This window comes from Phytophthora cinnamomi (assembly GCF_018691715.1).
Source record: "Phytophthora cinnamomi strain GKB4 chromosome Unknown Contig56, whole genome shotgun sequence".
Classification (NCBI taxonomy): Eukaryota; Oomycota; class Peronosporomycetes; order Peronosporales; family Peronosporaceae; genus Phytophthora; species Phytophthora cinnamomi.
This window is the reverse complement of record NW_027150989.1, coordinates 263,551-280,625: the sequence shown is the minus strand read 5'-3', so window position 1 is coordinate 280,625 and position 17,075 is coordinate 263,551. Positions and strand designations below refer to the sequence as shown.

Genomic DNA, 17,075 nt, shown 5'->3' with positions numbered 1-17,075 from the left:
AAGAACGGATTTCAGTATTAACTGCCTCGAGCAACGAACTCGTGGAAGCTATGACAGGGTTCAAACAGATACCCACCTGAACTAACAGCACTTCCAGCTAGTTAGTGTATACTAAATAAAGTTCGCAAGTGTGTCTGTGGAGTCTACTTCAACGCGTACTGCACCACTGAAGCGATTGCAGCCGTACTCGTAAGTGCATCATGTGCTTCCTGCACGTGCGCCGCCAGATTTGCCTGCGAGTACGGCTGTAATCGCTTCACATCTTGCACCAGCATCTTCTTGTGCGTTTGCAGCGTGCGGCTCTGCAGCTCCAGCACCTTGATATGCGCGGCTTGATAAGCTGAGATTTAGCCGCTAATTCACGCAGGTAATCCTCCAGACTAGGGATGGTTTTGGACGACTTCTGAACTGTTCGGAACTAATAGGCAAAACGCCTAAAATACCGTTCAAAATGCAAAAGTGTCTGAAACGTTTTGGGTAGTTGGTGTGCAGCACACCGTGTGTGTGCTCAAAGGACTTTTGGATGTCTGAAAGTCGGAGGCCCGCGTTTGGCACGCAGATGAAGTACGAGCTGCCAGAGGACGAGGCCACCGTCAGGTGCTACGATGCAAGCAAGAGCGCGGTGCGCTGTGTCAACGAAAACTGGGTTGGCCGACCGACTCGCCAAGGACGGCTGCTACGTGCTGAGCATGTCGTACCGCGAACTGCCTGCAGACTGGACCCACGAGCAGGTGGAGACGTTCGATGCCAAGCGCGAGGCTGTCGGCGAGAGTCTGTCGCTGCTGGGGCTCATCCTGTTCCGCAACGAGCTGAAGGACGACACGGCCGACGCCATCGAGAAGCTCAAGGCCGGCGACATCCGCACGGTGATGATCACGGGCGACAACGCCATATGTGCGCTGCTACATCGCGCGCACGAGTAGCATGATCGCCGGCAGCTCTCGGGTGATCCTGGGCGAGATGGTCTCGATGATGGAGGACAAGAAGCCGGTGAGGCGCGACGTGGACTCGAAGGAGGAGTACGAGCTGCCGCAGGACAAGCGCATGGTCGAGGACGGCAAGGACGTGGAGCTGGCGGTCACGGGCGTGGCCTTCGACTACCTGGTGGCCATGGGCGAGGATCAAGACGCTGCTGCTGCACATCAACATCTACAGCCGCATGACGCCCGACTGCAAGGTGGAGTGCGTCAAGCTGCACATGGAGACGGGAGCCGTCACGGGAATGTGCGGCGACGGCGGCAACGACTGCGGAGATTTTCGCTTCGCCCACGCCGGCGTGGCTCTAAGTGATGCGGAGGTGTCGCTGTTCACGAGCAAGACCAATTTGATCTTGTCGGTCGTGGACCTGTGCCGTGAAGGCCGCTGCAGTGTGGCTACGTAGCTCACGTCGGTCCAGCCGGTGCTGCGCTTGTTCCAGTACTACCACGCCGTCATTATGTCCCAGTGGTGCTGGGTCCTAGCCGACGGCTCCACGCTGGTCCGCTGATCGTGCGTCATCATGCTGTCGAAGCCGTTGAAGAAGCTGCAGGACACGTGTCCAATGTCTAGTCGGATCGGCTCTTCCACGCCGTTGTCATTTTTCGGACAGAAGGCCATCAACGTCATTATCTGTGGTGCAGAGTGCACACGCTGACCAGCGAGGTCTGATACTTCCCGTTCTCGCCGGACGATGTGGACGTGACCATGTGGTGGCTCCTGTCGGACAACCACATGGGGATCGTGCTCTTCTTCTCCAGCATCTTCTAGCGGCGTAAACGTTCAGCTTCGAGTGACCGGGAGGGCTTCGTTGTTGCCTGTCCATGAGATTCCAGGATTGACGTGGATTAAGCAATATGAAGAGGTAACAAATCATCGATAACAAAGCTCATCTAGCACAATTAATCTACGCTGTCTGGACAAGACTGATGTCGAGCCAGATCGACTGCATTGCGCCTAATGGTTCCATAGTTGATGTAAATGTACGCGAGCATTTCGACCTTCTCAACCGAAAGCCTGTTTCGTCGTTTGGTGTGGATGTGATCGAAGATGCTCCAAGCTCTTTAGCTGGCTGCTGACGACGTCGGGATCGCGAAGACTATTTGTGCAATTTTCTTAAGCAACGGATACTTTTTGTTGTTCATGGAGTTCCAGTAATCCCGAGGACTTGATTCGGAGTATTTCTCTCGAAGTCTTTCGCCGCCAAGTCTTTTACTGCTTTTGAACGCGAGGATCTCCGCTGTTAGCTTGGGAGTACCATTGCTTGACGTGATCACGCCGCAGCCCTTCGCCATTTTGCAAATCTGATCTTCCACCGTATCATCGTCCGAGCCCACAAAGTCGTCAAGATTAGTGGTAGGATCCAGCAAGAAAGCAATACCCATAGCATTTGTATGAGCATACTTCCATCGCTTCAGTATTTTTTCGCGAAACAAAGTTTGGACGTCGCCAAGCGGGAGATCCGAAACATTCGCATATACCCCGTTTATAGAAAGAGTTTCGGTGGTACCGTCGCCATTAATTTCTTGGCTTGCTGTACTACCATTAGGCGGATCTTCTTCTTCAGCGTCGGATTCCTCGGTATCGGATTGTTCAGCGTCATGTTCCGCACCAGTTGCATCTGCTTGCTCGGATGTCGCCGGTTCAACTTGACGCTCTTGCTCAGGGGATGTGATACCATAAGCAGCATGGTATCGTAGCCATCTAAACCACTTGTACACCGCCGACACGAATACATTGTCCGCTTCTAAAACTCGTAGTACAGCAATAATTGGATCAAATAGACGTACAATCGTTCTCAAGTTATTCCAAAATCCATTGTCACCAACCAATGCCGTTACGAAGGCAAGTTTTCTCCTCCGTGCTGCAGTACCGCGATAGCGAGCTCTGAATTCCTCGTAGTCCGGACTCAAAAATAGTTTTTCAAGTACCTCCTGGCTGTTCAATACAGTCCTCAGACAAGAAAACACTGAATACCAACGCGTTGGCGTTGGCAACACGAGATTTCTTGCTTTCGAGCCAAGATTTCGCATGCCCTGCTGCGAGCCCTTGAACTCGTCAAGTAGTGCAAGTTGATCTTTCACGAATCGTGCCACAGCTACAGCTCTCAAACGGATTTCGCGGATAGCAGGAAATTTACACACATCCTGCATCAGTAGATTTAAGATGTGTGCGGAGCAACCACCATTGACAATATTTGGTCTGCGAGCATGAACACGCCCTGTAGCGCTTCTCATATTCTTGGCATTGTCCGTAATGACGGATACAACCTGTGCTGATGTTGATAGTTCGATATCTGCGATTACTTTCTCAATTTCACCTGCAAGGTAGTCTGCAGTATGCTGTTTGGACCGCGTTGACCACGAGGACCAAAATACCGAGGGCATCCCTGGTGCAACTACCAAGAAGTTAATAATGCTGGAGCCGTTGGTATCAGTCCAGACATCCGTCACAAGAGAAACATACACTTGTTGATCAACCAACTCGATAACCTCCAACCTCATCTCGACTTGCACTCGCATCAAAAGCTCACCACTCAGCTTGTGTCGCGATGGCGTCTTGAATGTAGGCGCTACCAAAGCAAGAAATTCTTTGAAGACAGGAGCATCTGCTAGCATAAATGGTAGGGCACAAACAAAAAATACTCGCGCTAGCGCCATTTCAAAGGCATCCTGATCCAACTCGATCGGCAATGAAGCAGTAGGATATGAAGCACTTGTAGGTGTTGTAGCTGGTTCATGAGCAGTAGATGATGGCTGCAATGAAAGTTGCACGTCTCTTGGTACTCTAGGGCACGGTTTGGGACCTGTGAAGTGTTTCAACAAGTTTCCGCTTGGCTTGCCGTTCTTTTTGAGAGCACCACAGTATATGCATCGTCCGTGCCTCTTCCCGTTCTCTCTCTCAACGAAATAGTACTGCCAAATAGGGTCAGATGGGCGCCCAATCTTCGTTGGTGACGGTAGCAGTTGTCGGGCTGAGCCTGGTGACCTACGGGGTCGACCAGGGGATTGCGCAGGAGTTGATGCCGGAGTTTGGACTGACTGCTCTCCCGGACTCACTTGTGACGACTGACCACCTGTGCTTGATCTTCTAGCAACTCTGTGATAAGGGCTGAAACGAAGCGTTCGTCGCATCGCCGAGCCTGGTGGTGTTGGAGCAGAGTTTGTCCCTGTTCGAGGCGTTCGTCGTAACGCCGAGTCTGGAGGCGCTGGAAGGGTAGTTGTGCCTCTTCGAGGAGCTCGAGGTGTAGTCGCTGGTGGTTGTGGTGGACCTTGATGAATCGCGGGCGGCACATGGCCGTCAGACGGAAGTCGTGGCATGGTCTTCGTCGATCAGTAGCTGCAACCCTTCAGGATCCTTGTCAATGATACGGACTTTTGGATTGTTCTGGATATTTTGGATATTTTTAAATTGTGCAAAACGTTTTAGGACATTTAGAAGTTCTTTACGTGCCTGATTCAAAACCATCCCTACTCCAGACCAATTCCAAGCCGATCTGCTTACTGTTCAGGCGAATAAAAGCTCGGTTTGACGTCGCAATGCGCTTCAATAGCGCGATAAAAACGGAGAGGCAGGGATCGTAAAAATAGTATAAATACAGTAACTGTGATATTTCTCCACATAATTATAACTTAATGGCCTGCAAGATATTTAAATCACTATTATTGCAACATTCCTGGCCTCAATATCATACCTGTTGGAGGTGAATACAAAAACACATACTAAAATTCCACTAATATTTGTATTATTGCTATTTTCAATATAATTATGTAATCTTGAACAATGAGTATTGCAATTATTATTACGGGTGATTTTCGAGTGCAATACATTTTTATTTTATTTTCCGACACGGTCTGGGATAACGCTCCAGACACTGAAAATCGACGGAAGTGGTCATCGTGGTGCAGCAGCACCAGCGCGACGGCGTCCAGGGACCCGGAGAGGGCGGCGCCTTCACTGCCACGTTCAGCATCATGTTGAGTGGATTGGAAGGATGGATTCAGAGCGTCTAGTATTCGGAGACATTAGCAGTTTTACTGGATTCTAGAACGCGATAATTGATTTCCCGCACGGATATCGCGACAGAGAGTGTTGAACGCAGTGTTAGCCATGTGTTTTTCTTCGGTATCCGTAGGTATTTTTCATTCAGTGATTTTGGATTTTGGGGCTGGTCAAAGACCTTGCTACTGTACGGATAGTGCAAGGCTCGCACGCTCCCGGCTCGATGCGCGCTGTCTTGCATTCCTGCTGGTCTACATATGACTGCCCAGTGCTACGCAAAGAAAAATAAACGCAGGTGAGTCCGCGCGGCGGAAAGAGAGGCCGCCTACTCGCGGTGGCCGTACTGGTCTTGGTTTTGTTGGCCTTGGTCTTGGTTCTGCTGGCCATCGTACGGGTACGGAGTGCTCGGAGCTGACGTCTCCGGGCAAGGAGTTTCCGGAGCCGGAGTCGGAGCTGATGTCTCCGGGCAAGGCGTCTCCAGAGCCGGAGTGCTGGGAGCTGACGTCTCAGGGCAAGGCGTCTCTGGCGGGGGAGTGCTCGGAGCTGACGTCTCCGGGCAAGGAGTTTCCGGAGCCGGAGTCGGAGCTGATGTCTCCGGGCAAGGCGTCTCCGGAGCCGGAGTGCTCGGAGCTGACGTCTCAGGGCAAGGCGTCTCTGGCGGGGGAGTGCTTGGTGCCGAAGTCTCCGGGCAAGGAGTTTCCGGAGCCGGAGTGGTCGGGGGTGCAGTTGTCTCTGGGCATGGAGTCTCCGGCGGCGGAGTGCTTGGCGCTGTGGTTTCCGGACACGGCGTTTCCGGTGCTTCAGTCTCTGGGCATGGTGTCGTCGGTGGAGGCGTCTCCGGGCAAGGTGTTGTTGGCGGAGGCGTCTCGGGGCAAGGTGTCTCGGGCGACGGTGTTTCAGGGCATGGTGTTTCCGGTGCTTCCGTCTCGGGGCACGGTGTCTCGGGCGTCGGTGTTGTTGGGCAAGGAGTTTCCGGCATCGGTGTTTCAGGACACGGTGTCTCCGGTGCTTCCGTCTCAGGACACGGCGTGTTTGGAGCGTATGTCTCGGGGCACGGGGTTTCTGGAGTCGGAGTCGTTGGGCAAGGAGTCTCTGGCGCAGGCGTCTCCGGGCAAGGTGTTTCCGGCGCTTCAGTCTCAGGACACGGCGTCGTTGGTGGAGGGGTCTCAGGGCATGGAGTTTCTGGGGTCGAAGTTTCGGGGCAAGGCGTCTCCGGCGTAGGCGTCGTGGGGCACGGCGTCTCGGGGGTAGGCGTCTCCGGGCAAGGTGTTTCCGGAGTAGGTGTCTCTGGGCATGGGGTCATCGGTGCAGGCGTCGTCGGGCAGGGCGTCTCCGGTGCTTCAGTCTCAGGACATGGTGTCGTCGGTGGAGGCGTCTCCGGGCAAGGTGTAGTTGGCGCAGGCGTCTCGGGGCACGGTGTCTCGGGTGACGGTGTTTCGGGGCATGGTGTTTCCGGTGCTTCCGTCTCCGGGCACGGAGTGTATGGAGTCGGTGTTGTCGGGCAAGGGGTTTCCGGCATCGGTGTTTCAGGACACGGTGTCTCCGGTGCTTCAGTCTCAGGACACGGCGTGGTGGGAGCTGGGGTCTCGGGACAAGGCGTTTCCGGTGCTTCAGTACCTGGGCACGGCGTGGTCGGCGCCGGTGTTTCCGGGCAAGGCGTCTCAGGCTTGGGCGTCTCTGGGCATGGGGTTGCTGGTCCCTCCGTCCCGGGACAAGGCGTACTCGGCGCTGGAGTTGGTCCTTCGGGGCAGGGCGTCTCGGGAGCCATGGTCTCAGGGCACGGCGTGGTCGGTGCCGGCGTGTACCCCTTCATGGTCGGAGTGTCTTCAGTGTACCTTCATGGTCGGAGCTGGTGTGTACCCCTTCATGGTCGGTGCCGGTGTCATGCCTCCTTCCGGACACGGAGTAGTCGGAGCCGGCGTGTACCCCTTCATGGTCGGAGCTGGTGTGTATCCCTGCTTGGTCGGTGCCGGTGTCATGCCTCCTTCCGGACAAGGAGTAGTCGGAGCCGGCGTGTACCCCTTCATGGTCGGAGCCGGTGTGTACCCCTTCATGGTCGGTGCTGGTGTCATGCCTCCTTCCGGACAAGGGGTAGTCGGAGCCGGTGTGTACCCCTTCATGGTCGGAGCTGGTGTGTACCCCTTCATGGTCGGTGCCGGTGTCATGCCTCCTTCCGGACACGGAGTAGTCGGAGCCGGCGTGTACCCCTTCATGGTCGGAGCCGGTGTGTACCCCTTCATGGTCGGTGCTGGTGTCATGCCTCCTTCCGGACAAGGGGTAGTCGGAGCCGGTGTGTACCCCTTCATGGTCGGTGCCGGTGTCATGCCTCCTTCCGGACAAGGGGTAGTCGGAGCCGGCGTGTACCCCTTCATGGTCGGAGCTGGTGTGTATCCCTGCTTGGTCGGTGCCGGTGTCGGCGTCATGTAGGTCGGCATGGGGAGGTTGGTTCCGGGGCACGGCGTGGTCGGTGCCGGCGTCGGGTACTCGTTGCCCATGCCGCCCTTGGTGGCGGCCGGCGTCACGTTGGGCGTGCCGGCCTCGTACGTGGTCGGGCAGGGCGTGGCCGTGCTGCCCGAGACGGAGGGGAAGACGCAGCCCCAGGTGTCGCCGAGCACGATGGCGCACTTGGCGTCCTCCTTGGCTGTGCAGTGCTTGCCATCGAAGGAGTAGAGGTACGGGTGGCAGTCGGCCGTGGCCACGTCGCCCTTGAGCGGGCAGGCCGTGCCGGCCGGCGCCTTGCCGGCACCGGAGCAGATCGCGCCGCGGGACGAAGCGATGGTGTAGGTGGCGTCGTACTGCACCGACACGGGCAGGTCGGCGGCAGCTAAGGCGCCCATTGCGGCGAGCAGCGCGGCGAAGAGCAGGCGAGGTGGCGCCATGGGAGGTAAATCCGCGACGGTCAGCGGGGAGGTCGAAGCTTGGAGGTTCGGGAGAGCGGAAGGTCAAGTGCTCGGACGCGAGCAAATTGAAAAGTGAGCGGAGAGGAGACTGGGCGGTGAACCCGCGGCCACTCTGCCGGAACCTCGCGCTTGGGTTAGGCCGAGCCGGTGGGCCGGTCGGTCTCCATTGGGTTCCCGTGTTGCGGTGGGTTGCTGCGTTGAGTGGCGTGCGGCCGAGCTGTCAAAGAGGCTTGCGTCCAGTAATCGGGCGCGATTGAAGGGGCACGTTTTGGTGTGATTGAAGTTGTCGCGCGGAAAAAGGCTCGCGGGCCATCACCGCTGTTGTCGCGCACAGCGGAGAGAGCGCGACGCGGTCGGCTCGCCTCTGCGTGGCAAATGCGCGGGCCTCGCCTCGCGGGGTCGGGCGTGCAGAGTTCGACAATCTCCGCGGCAGGCAGCAGCAGACGAACGTCTACGCTGCAATGCAGCCTGCTGGTCGCGTGCAATGCAATGGCGCACCCATTAGCTTCAACCACCCGCGAGTGGCGCAAAATTTGTTGTAGTGGGTGAACGAACGGAAAGCCCACGACTAGCGAGCGCACCCGGGTCGCGCTTCGTGCCGCGAATAGCCTCGCTTCAAGGATTGCCGCAAAAGTGCCTGCTGCGGGCTGTGACTCGCGGGGTGTCTTGGCTGCGAGTGCCCGCGAGCGACGCGGCCGCCGTCTCGCTGCTCGTCGCAAGGGCATTCGCAGCGGAGACCGCGGTGATAGGCGCTCCGTGATGCGCATCACTACCTTGCAACGCCAGAAAAAGATCCAGTGACTCGAAAGAAGTCGGTGGGACCCACCGGAAGCCGCGTTATGGATGCACGCGCGGTCGCAGGCAGCAAGTCGAGCGTAGTTGTCGTTGTGTTGCCAGCACTGCTGGGGGACGGATATCCATCGTCCTCGGGCCGAGTTGGCGAAGATGCCAAGTTGGCGGGTCGATCTCTACCGATTCGTTGAGCTCGCACTCGCCGCTACTTTCTTCTGTAGTGGGCTGCGTACCTCGGTGTGTCTATCGTGCAGACATTTCAGCATCGTAAAGGGTGGCCGCCACAGTTGCGAGTCGCTACTTGCGACCTTGAGCAGCAGGCCATCTTCATGCCTGTCGGGATCCCCCGACAAAATGACACAACGCACCCCCCGCCTGTGACACCCCATTTCGGCTGACTCACTGCGCCGGACTCAGCCCCACCAGCGGTATCGGATATGGCTTGACTTGGCAGCCACACGGTGGTGAACACGACGCAATGCGTCAAGTGTATTGTGTATGGGATGCACAACTACATAACCGAATGGCCTCCTTCTCAAAACATGGGTGTTCGCTGCTCTTCAGGTCTGCTAGAGATGACCTCACCTAAAGCGATGATACTTTCTTGCAATGGCCGGCTTCTTCACGGTCGAGTGGCGGACGTGGCACTTGTGGAAATGCTGTGGCGGCCGAGGCTCGGTCTGGTGCACTGCCTTCGGCTTGGGCTGCGGCGCCGGGTGGGGCTTCGGCGTGGGTCGAGTGGCGTGCGGCGCAGCGGTCGGCGCGGGGGTTCCCCGGGCTGGGCTGTGCATTGTCGGGGCGGGAGGGCGCGAGGTTTTCACAGGTGGCGTGTTGAAACCTGTAGAGGGAGTTTTCGTGCGAGGATCAGGAGTCGGGGGCATCGTGACGGGGGAATTAATGGGGCCGGGATGCGTGCTGGGGGTCCTCTTCGTGCTTGGAGACGCCGTTTTCGAGGGTGAGGAGGTTCTAGGCGGTATAGGAATCGCTGACGGAGAGGGGGTTCGTCGCGGTGACGACGTCGTTGGCGGCGAAGACGAGCGGATTCTAGGCGGCGAAGAACTGCTAGAGGGGAACCTCGTTTCAGGAGGCGAAGACGATCTCGGCCGTACTGACATTGATGGTGGCGCTGTACTGACAAGTGGCTTGGGCGTTGCCGGTGGAGTTGTGGTCGCTGGCGATAATGTCGTTGTCGGCGGCTGGGTAGTTCCAGGAGGTAGCGTCGTCGCTGGTGGGTTTGTCGTTGCCGGCGGCTGGGTAGTTCCAGGAGGTAGCGTCGTCGCTGGTGGGTTTGTCGTTGCCGGCGGCTGGGTAGTTCCAGGAGGTAGCGTCGTCGCCGGTGGGTTTGTCGTTGCTGGTGGTTGTGTTGTCACCGCCACGGGTGGAGCTGTTGTTACTGGTGGCTGGGTCGTCACCGGTGGAGCGGAGGTTGAGTTGTCACTGGTGGTTTTGTTGTTGCTGGAGGTGGTGCTGTAGTTGCTGGCGGGGCTGTTGATGGTCCTGCCGTTACTACAAGACGTCTAGCGCTGTCTGAACGGGGAAACACACACCCCGACGTGGAATCCGCGATAACGACGCACTTGGCATCTACATTGGCCACGCATTTTTTGCCGTCGAACGTGCCTAGTGTTGAATTACAGTCGGAGACGGCAACGTCATCATTTTGTGGGCACGCCGTGCCTTGCTGGACTACACCGGAACCGGTGCATGGTAGACCACGGTCTTCAGAAAGCGAGTAGACGGCGTCATATTGCTCCACTACAAGCACGTCGGCACTTGTAATCCCGGCTCGCAAGCAGAAGAATCAGCGCCACCGATGAGTGTACGCTAAACCTACTAGTGCTCATATTTACCCATGCGAGCTGCTCCGGTTTTGCTTCAGCAAAAACAAGCGAACATGGCCAGTGCAGGAAGTATTAGCACTTCCACCACGGAACGTATCTTGACACCATAAGCGTTTGGTGGCGCTCTATAGGAATGAATATGGCCAGTTTATTGTGCGGTGAGCCACCGCGTTGCGGGTTGGTTTCAACACGTGAACTTGGTCACAACGCCCTAGCCGATCCAGTTCAAACACATGAGGCGCAACACAGGGAGCTGCTTGCATTTATTATATACCTACATGCGCTCCCCCCAGTAGATTGCAGGAAAGCGAGATAGCGTTAAGTAGTGTACATTCATATCAATTCGCCGAAACATAGGGATCATAGGAATGAACAAACTCGAATGTATGATGATGAATATACAAATGCTCGAAACTGTTACTTACGGTGCGTTCAGTCTGCAGTCACAAGTGGTGACTGCAGACTGAACTCTCAACGCAACGGCGAGAGTAGAAGTGAAGATACATCCCATCGCGAGCGAAGGCAGGTCGTGTGGAGGGCCGTTGGAACCTTAATGATGATTGGGCTTCTCCGTCTGCTTGTGTGCTGGTGTGGAATGGTACTTGTGCTTTGACTCCCAGGTTTCATACGACCTTCTTTCGTGGTTGAAAGTTGATGGCGACTCACGCATGAACGCTGCTGAGTTATAGTCGCGCCCTTCGGTCCGAGGCGCGACTGTAGTTCGCCGGCTTTGGGGTCGGGTGGCGGTAGTTAGCTGGCGCGTTTGTGCTGGGGTGGCGGGTAGCAGGAGTGTTTGAGGTAGGACGACGAGTGCCGTAGTTGCCATCGCTGGGGTAGCGCGGGCGGGTCGTGCCAGGTGACGATGAACTCGGTGGCCGATATGTTCCGGTGGGTGATGATGAACTCGGCGGACGAGATGTTCCGGACGGTGAGCGCGTTCCTGGAGGTGATGACGAGCTCGGAGGCCTTGAGGTACAAGGAGGAGAGGTAGTTTCAGGGGGTGATCTTGTAGCCGGCGGATTTGTCGTCCCAGGCGGTGAGGTAGTTCCGGGCGGTGATCTAGTGCCCGGTGGATTCGTCGTTCTGGGCGGCAAAGTTGTTCCTGGCGGATTCGTCGTTCTAGGCGGCGAAGTTGTCCCTGGCGGCGAAGTGGAGACGGGAGGGCTAGTCGTCCCTGGTGGCGAAGTAGTTCCAGGCGGCGAAGTAGAGCCGGGAGGACTAGTCGTCCCTGGTGGCGAAGTAGTTCCTGGTGGCGACGTAGTGCCGGGAGGGTTGGTTGTCCCTGGCGGCGAAGTAGAGCTGGGTGGGTTAGTCGTTCCTGGTGGAGAAGTAGTTCCTGGCGGTGACGTAGTGCCGGGAGGGCTAGTCGTCCCTGGTGGCGAAGTAGTTCCAGGCGGCGAAGTAGAGCCGGGAGGACTAGTCGTCCCTGGTGGCGAAGTTGTCCCTGGCGGTGACGTAGTGCCGGGAGGGTTGGTTGTCCCTGGCGGCGAAGTAGTTCCAGGCGGCGAAGTAGCGCCGGGAGGACTAGTCGTCCCTGGTGGCGAAGTAGTTCCTGGCGGCGAAGTAGAGCCGGGAGGGTTAGTCGTCCCTGGTGGCGAAGTTGTCCCTGGCGGTGACGTAGTGCCGGGAGGGTTGGTTGTCCCTGGTGGCGAAGTTGTCCCTGGTGGCGAAGGTCCCTGGTGGGGACGTAGTGCCGGGAGGGTTGGTTGTCCCTGGTGGCGAAGTGGAGCCGGGAGGGCTAGTCGTCCCTGGTGGCGAAGTAGTTCCAGGCGGCGAAGTGGGAGGGCTAGTCGTCCCTGGTGGCGTAGTAGTCCCTGGTGGCGAAGTAGAGCCGGGAGGGTTAGTCGTCCCTGGTGGCAAAGTTGTCCCTGGCGGTGACGTAGTGCCGGGAGGGTTGGTTGTCCCTGGCGGCGAAGTAGTTCCAGGCGGCGAAGTAGAGCCGGGAGGACTAGTCGTCCCTGGTGGCGAAGTAGTTCCAGGCGGCGAAGTGGAGCCGGGAGGGCTAGTCGTCCCTGGTGGCGAAGTTGTCCCTGGTGGTGACGTAGTGCCGGGAGGGCTAGTCGTCCCTGGTGGTGACGTAGTGCCGGGAGGGTAGTCGTCCCTGGTGGCGAAGTAGTTCCTGGTGGTGACGTAGTGCCGGGAGGGCTAGTCGTCCCTGGTGGCGAAGTTGTCCCTGGCGGTGACGTAGTGCCGGGAGGGCTAGTCGTCCCTGGTGGCGAAGTAGTTCCAGGCGGCGAAGTGGAGCCGGGAGGGCTAGTCGTCCCTGGTGGCGAAGTAGTTCCTGGCGGCGAAGTAGAGCCGGGAGGGTTAGTCGTCCCTGGTGGCGAAGTTGTCCCTGGCGGTGACGTAGTGCCGGGAGGGCTAGTCGTCCCTGGTGGCGAAGTAGTTCCAGGCGGCGAAGTAGAGCCGGGAGGGCTAGTCGTCCCTGGTGGCGAAGTAGTTCCAGGCGGCGAAGTAGAGCCGGGAGGACTAGTCGTCCCTGGTGGCGAAGTTGTCCCTGGCGGTGACGTAGTGCCGGGAGGGCTAGTCGTCCCTGGTGGCGAAGTAGTTCCAGGCGGCGAAGTAGAGCCGGGAGGACTAGTCGTCCCTGGTGGCGAAGTAGTTCCTGGCGGCGAAGTAGAGCTGGGTGGGTTAGTCGTTCCTGGTGGAGAAGTAGTTCCTGGCGGTGACGTAGTGCCGGGAGGGCTAGTCGTCCCTGGTGGCGAAGTAGTTCCAGGCGGCGAAGTAGAGCCGGGAGGACTAGTCGTCCCTGGTGGCGAAGTTGTCCCTGGCGGTGACGTAGTGCCGGGAGGGTTGGTTGTCCCTGGTGGCGAAGTGGAGCCGGGAGGGCTAGTCGTCCGTGGTGGCGAAGTTGTCCCTGGTGGGGACGTAGTGCCGGGAGGGTTGGTTGTCCCTGGTGGCGAAGTGGAGCCGGGAGGGCTAGTCGTCCCTGGTGGCGAAGTTGTCCCTGGTGGTGACGTAGTGCCGGGAGGGCTAGTCGTCCCTGGTGGCGAAGTAGTTCCTGGCGGCGAAGTAGAGCCGGGAGGGTTAGTCGTCCCTGGTGGCAAAGTTGTCCCTGGCGGTGACGTAGTGCCGGGAGGGTTGGTTGTCCCTGGCGGCGAAGTAGTTCCAGGCGGCGAAGTAGAGCCGGGAGGACTAGTCGTCCCTGGTGGCGAAGTAGTTCCAGGCGGCGAAGTGGAGCCGGGAGGGCTAGTCGTCCCTGGTGGCGAAGTTGTCCCTGGCGGTGACGTAGTGCCGGGAGGGCTAGTCGTCCCTGGTGGCGAAGTAGTTCCTGGTGGTGACGTAGTGCCGGGAGGGGTAGTCGTCCCTGGTGGCGAAGTAGTTCCTGGCGGCGACGTAGAGCCGGGAGGGTTAGTCGTCCCTGGTGGCGAAGTTGTCCCTGGCGGTGACGTAGTGCCGGGAGGGCTAGTCGTCCCTGGTGGCGAAGTAGTTCCTGGCGGCGAAGTAGAGCCGGGAGGGTTAGTCGTCCCTGGTGGCAAAGTTGTCCCTGGCGGTGACGTAGTTCCGGGAGGGTTGGTTGTCCCTGGCGGCGAAGTAGTTCCAGGCGGCGAAGTAGAGCCGGGAGGACTAGTCGTCCCTGGTGGCGAAGTAGTTCCAGGCGGCGAAGTGGAGCCGGGAGGGCTAGTCGTCCCTGGTGGCGAAGTTGTCCCTGGTGGTGACGTAGTGCCGGGAGGGCTAGTCGTCCCTGGTGGCGAAGTAGTTCCTGGTGGTGACGTAGTGCCGGGAGGGCTAGTCGTCCCTGGTGGCGAAGTTGTCCCTGGTGGTGACGTAGTGCCGGGAGGGCTAGTCGTCCCTGGTGGCGAAGTAGTTCCTGGTGGTGACGTAGTGCCGGGAGGGCTAGTCGTCCCTGGTGGCGAAGTTGTCCCTGGCGGTGACGTAGTGCCGGGAGGGCTAGTCGTCCCTGGTGGCGAAGTAGTTCCAGGCGGCGAAGTGGAGCCGGGAGGGCTAGTCGTCCCTGGTGGCGAAGTAGTTCCTGGCGGCGAAGTAGAGCCGGGAGGGTTAGTCGTCCCTGGTGGCAAAGTTGTCCCTGGCGGTGACGTAGTTCCGGGAGGGTTGGTCGTCCCTGGTGGCGAAGTAGTTCCAGGCGGCGAAGTAGAGCCGGGAGGACTAGTCGTCCCTGGTGGCGAAGTTGTCCCTGGCGGTGACGTAGTGCCGGGAGGGTTGGTTGTCCCTGGTGGCGAAGTAGTTCCAGGCGGCGAAGTGGAGCTGGGAGGGTTCGTTGTAGTTGGTGGGGAAGTTGTTCCAGGCGGTGACGTAGTGCCGGTAGGAGTCGTTGTCGCTGGAGGTGAGGTCGTTCCTGGTGGTGGCGTAGTGGCGGGAGGTCGAGTTGTTCCTGGGGGTGATGTAGTGCCGGGGGGATTGGTCGTCGCTGGAGGGGAAGTTGTTCCGGTAGGCGGCGTTGTTGGGGCTTCTTGTCTTAGCTTCCTGTTGTAGCTTGGTAGCATGCAATCCCGCTCGGAACCGCTGCATCCGATAGCAGAGATTGCCCGCACATTCTCTGCGGGCACCCCAGTGCTGGCAAGTCCCGCGACCGTAAGGCAAGCGAAGGCAACGAGTGCAGCAGCTTGGCGCGGACGCATTGTACAGTGACGGCACTGTCGAGTAGCAATCGAAACTTGAGCAGTCTGTAAGATCGGGTGTTGATGATAGCCGGAAAATGGAGGAATGAGAGTACAGCCCAAGACAGCAACGGAGGCCGAAGGACGCAGGCAACGGCTCGACCTTTTGCTGTCAGAACGACGTAACGTACATCGAACGCCAACACGATCTCGGCGAACACGTGCTAAAGGGCGCTAATGAGTTGTAGGTTTCTTGAAGCAGTTAGCTTGCATTGCGGCTTCTTGGCCATGAGGCCGTTGCGTGCCACGAAACTGAACAGCCACGATAGGCTTTCCTGCGCAGTAAGGATACCAAGCCTGGAAAAGACCCGTTACGTCACTCCCGCTGAAATGATGCAATGTGTCAACACCGGAAAATATTTTACTGTCCGTAAGAGAGGGAAAGTAGAGGTATCAATCAGTCACTCTGATCGCTCCTAGATTGGTGGGTGGTTTGACAGCCTGCGCCAAGTGATCCTCTTTTGAGTGGTAACATGGAGTTGCTCTCGCGATGCCTAGTTTCATTGCTAGCGTCGCTGACGAATCGTCGCGAGTTTATGAAACGGTAGTCTTGGCGACGCCAGCCTTTCCTTTCGACGTAACGGGTGAATTCTTCTCGAACTAACACGTTAGACCGACTATCAATGGACTCGCACGTCTGTTGTTCTATTACCGACAGAGAAATCTTTTCAACGGAGTCTGGACTCCGTTACCAAAGCCAGTCCTGCAGTCGGAGTTTTGGTACCGATTTTTGTCGGCAAGCATGCTTTGACATCCGAACAGTACTCCCGCGGACTAATTAAACCCGGATATATTATACTGCAACGAATGATCCTGCATCAGCCTCGCCGGTATCCCCTGGTGGCTGGCTAGCTGTCTCTTTCCTACGCAGTCGTGGTTGGGGCACAGGGAAAATTTATTGAGCTTGTCCGAGTCGTAGGGTGCGGCGAGGCGGGTCGGCTTTCGATGACTGGAATATGAAAAGTGAGTGCTAGGTGTTGTAGGTCCTACGAATTCTAAACTTGTCCGATCAGCATGCGATGCTGAACTCCGTCTTGAGTTTCTTATCCGGTTTCTCCTTGCTTCTGGAAATAGGAGTATCCAAGCCAACGGATACATGTACTTCCACTGTGTCGTATCGTCAGACGTCGTGTCAACCCGCAAGTCCTGAGCGTAAGTGGGGGCCGCCAACTCCAATAGAGTCGACACAAACTCCTCAGAGCAAAGCACTTCTCATTTTTTGCTCTGAATGGTTAACGTTATCTCACGCCTTGAACAAACCAAACCAACCAAAGTGCAAACTAATGGTTCGAAGTTATATTTCACGACCGTTGAACCGTTACTTTAGTTTGAACGTTACCAGACCAATGCTCTTGAACCATTCCTGAGGTTTGGAGTTTCGTGGTTTGGAGTTGAGCTTCAGCTGCAACCGATGGTTTGCTTTTTCCACTGCCTGGTTGGTCAACATGGCTCTCTGCTCTTCGGGCGGGCTCTCTTCAAAGGCTCTCTTCAAAGGCCACGCCCAAGCAAGCCGCATAGCTTGTACCCCCCGAAGAATTAGAATCTGCGGCTGGTATCGGTAGCAAGGTTAGCTTATTCGCTTGCACCTCCTGTATGGCAGGATTTGCATTCCTGAAGGCGGTGAGCAAATCACCCTGATGCAGCTTTTGTCTTTGACAGCGGCTCCAGTCTTCAACGACACTTGGCCTTTCGGCTGTGCAGCGCGGCACTTCTCGATAAGAGCCGCATCGTGAACAGTTTCAAATCGAGGATTTTAGCCAACCACATTCTCGTGGTTTGCTTGCTTTGGTTTGCAGCACAGAGCTCGCAAATGGCGATTTTCGGGTTACCCGCACCCGCCCGATCGCTCCTCTTGTTCGCTCCGGGTACCCGCACCCGCCCGACGGCACCGTTCGGGTACCCGAACTTTACCTGGCCCATTATATACAAACAGAGCCATTCGAAAC

General features: G+C 57.5%; 5 protein-coding genes across 5 annotated transcripts; 3 read left to right on the top strand and 2 right to left on the bottom strand.

Annotated features, from left to right (window-relative positions):
- Window positions 1-605: 605 nt before the first annotated feature.
- On the top strand, window positions 606-923 carry IUM83_14783 (P-type ATPase (P-ATPase) Superfamily; the record flags this gene model as incomplete). The annotated part of the gene is made up of 1 exon (XM_067939555.1): window positions 606-923. One exon carries the CDS (start codon window positions 606-608, stop codon window positions 921-923), a length of 318 nt encoding a protein of 105 aa, XP_067787895.1.
- Window positions 924-960: 37 nt separating this feature from the next.
- IUM83_14782 (P-type ATPase (P-ATPase) Superfamily) lies at window positions 961-1,381 on the top strand (the record flags this gene model as incomplete). Its single annotated transcript, XM_067939554.1, has 2 exons — window positions 961-1,104; window positions 1,178-1,381. 2 exons carry the CDS (start codon window positions 961-963, stop codon window positions 1,379-1,381), a joined length of 348 nt encoding a protein of 115 aa, XP_067787894.1.
- Window positions 1,382-5,433: 4,052 nt separating this feature from the next.
- On the top strand, window positions 5,434-6,198 carry IUM83_14781 (uncharacterized protein; the record flags this gene model as incomplete). Its single annotated transcript, XM_067939553.1, has 1 exon — window positions 5,434-6,198. One exon carries the CDS (start codon window positions 5,434-5,436, stop codon window positions 6,196-6,198), a length of 765 nt encoding a protein of 254 aa, XP_067787921.1.
- A 605-nt stretch (window positions 6,199-6,803) lies between these two features.
- Window positions 6,804-7,856, bottom strand: IUM83_14780 (putative carbohydrate-binding protein; the record flags this gene model as incomplete). The annotated part of the gene is made up of 1 exon (XM_067939552.1): window positions 6,804-7,856. The coding sequence occupies one exon, from the start codon at window positions 7,854-7,856 to the stop codon at window positions 6,804-6,806; it is 1,053 nt and encodes a 350-aa protein (XP_067787893.1).
- A 6,761-nt stretch (window positions 7,857-14,617) lies between these two features.
- On the bottom strand, window positions 14,618-14,980 carry IUM83_14779 (uncharacterized protein; the record flags this gene model as incomplete). The annotated part of the gene is made up of 1 exon (XM_067939551.1): window positions 14,618-14,980. The coding sequence occupies one exon, from the start codon at window positions 14,978-14,980 to the stop codon at window positions 14,618-14,620; it is 363 nt and encodes a 120-aa protein (XP_067787857.1).
- Window positions 14,981-17,075: the final 2,095 nt, after the last annotated feature.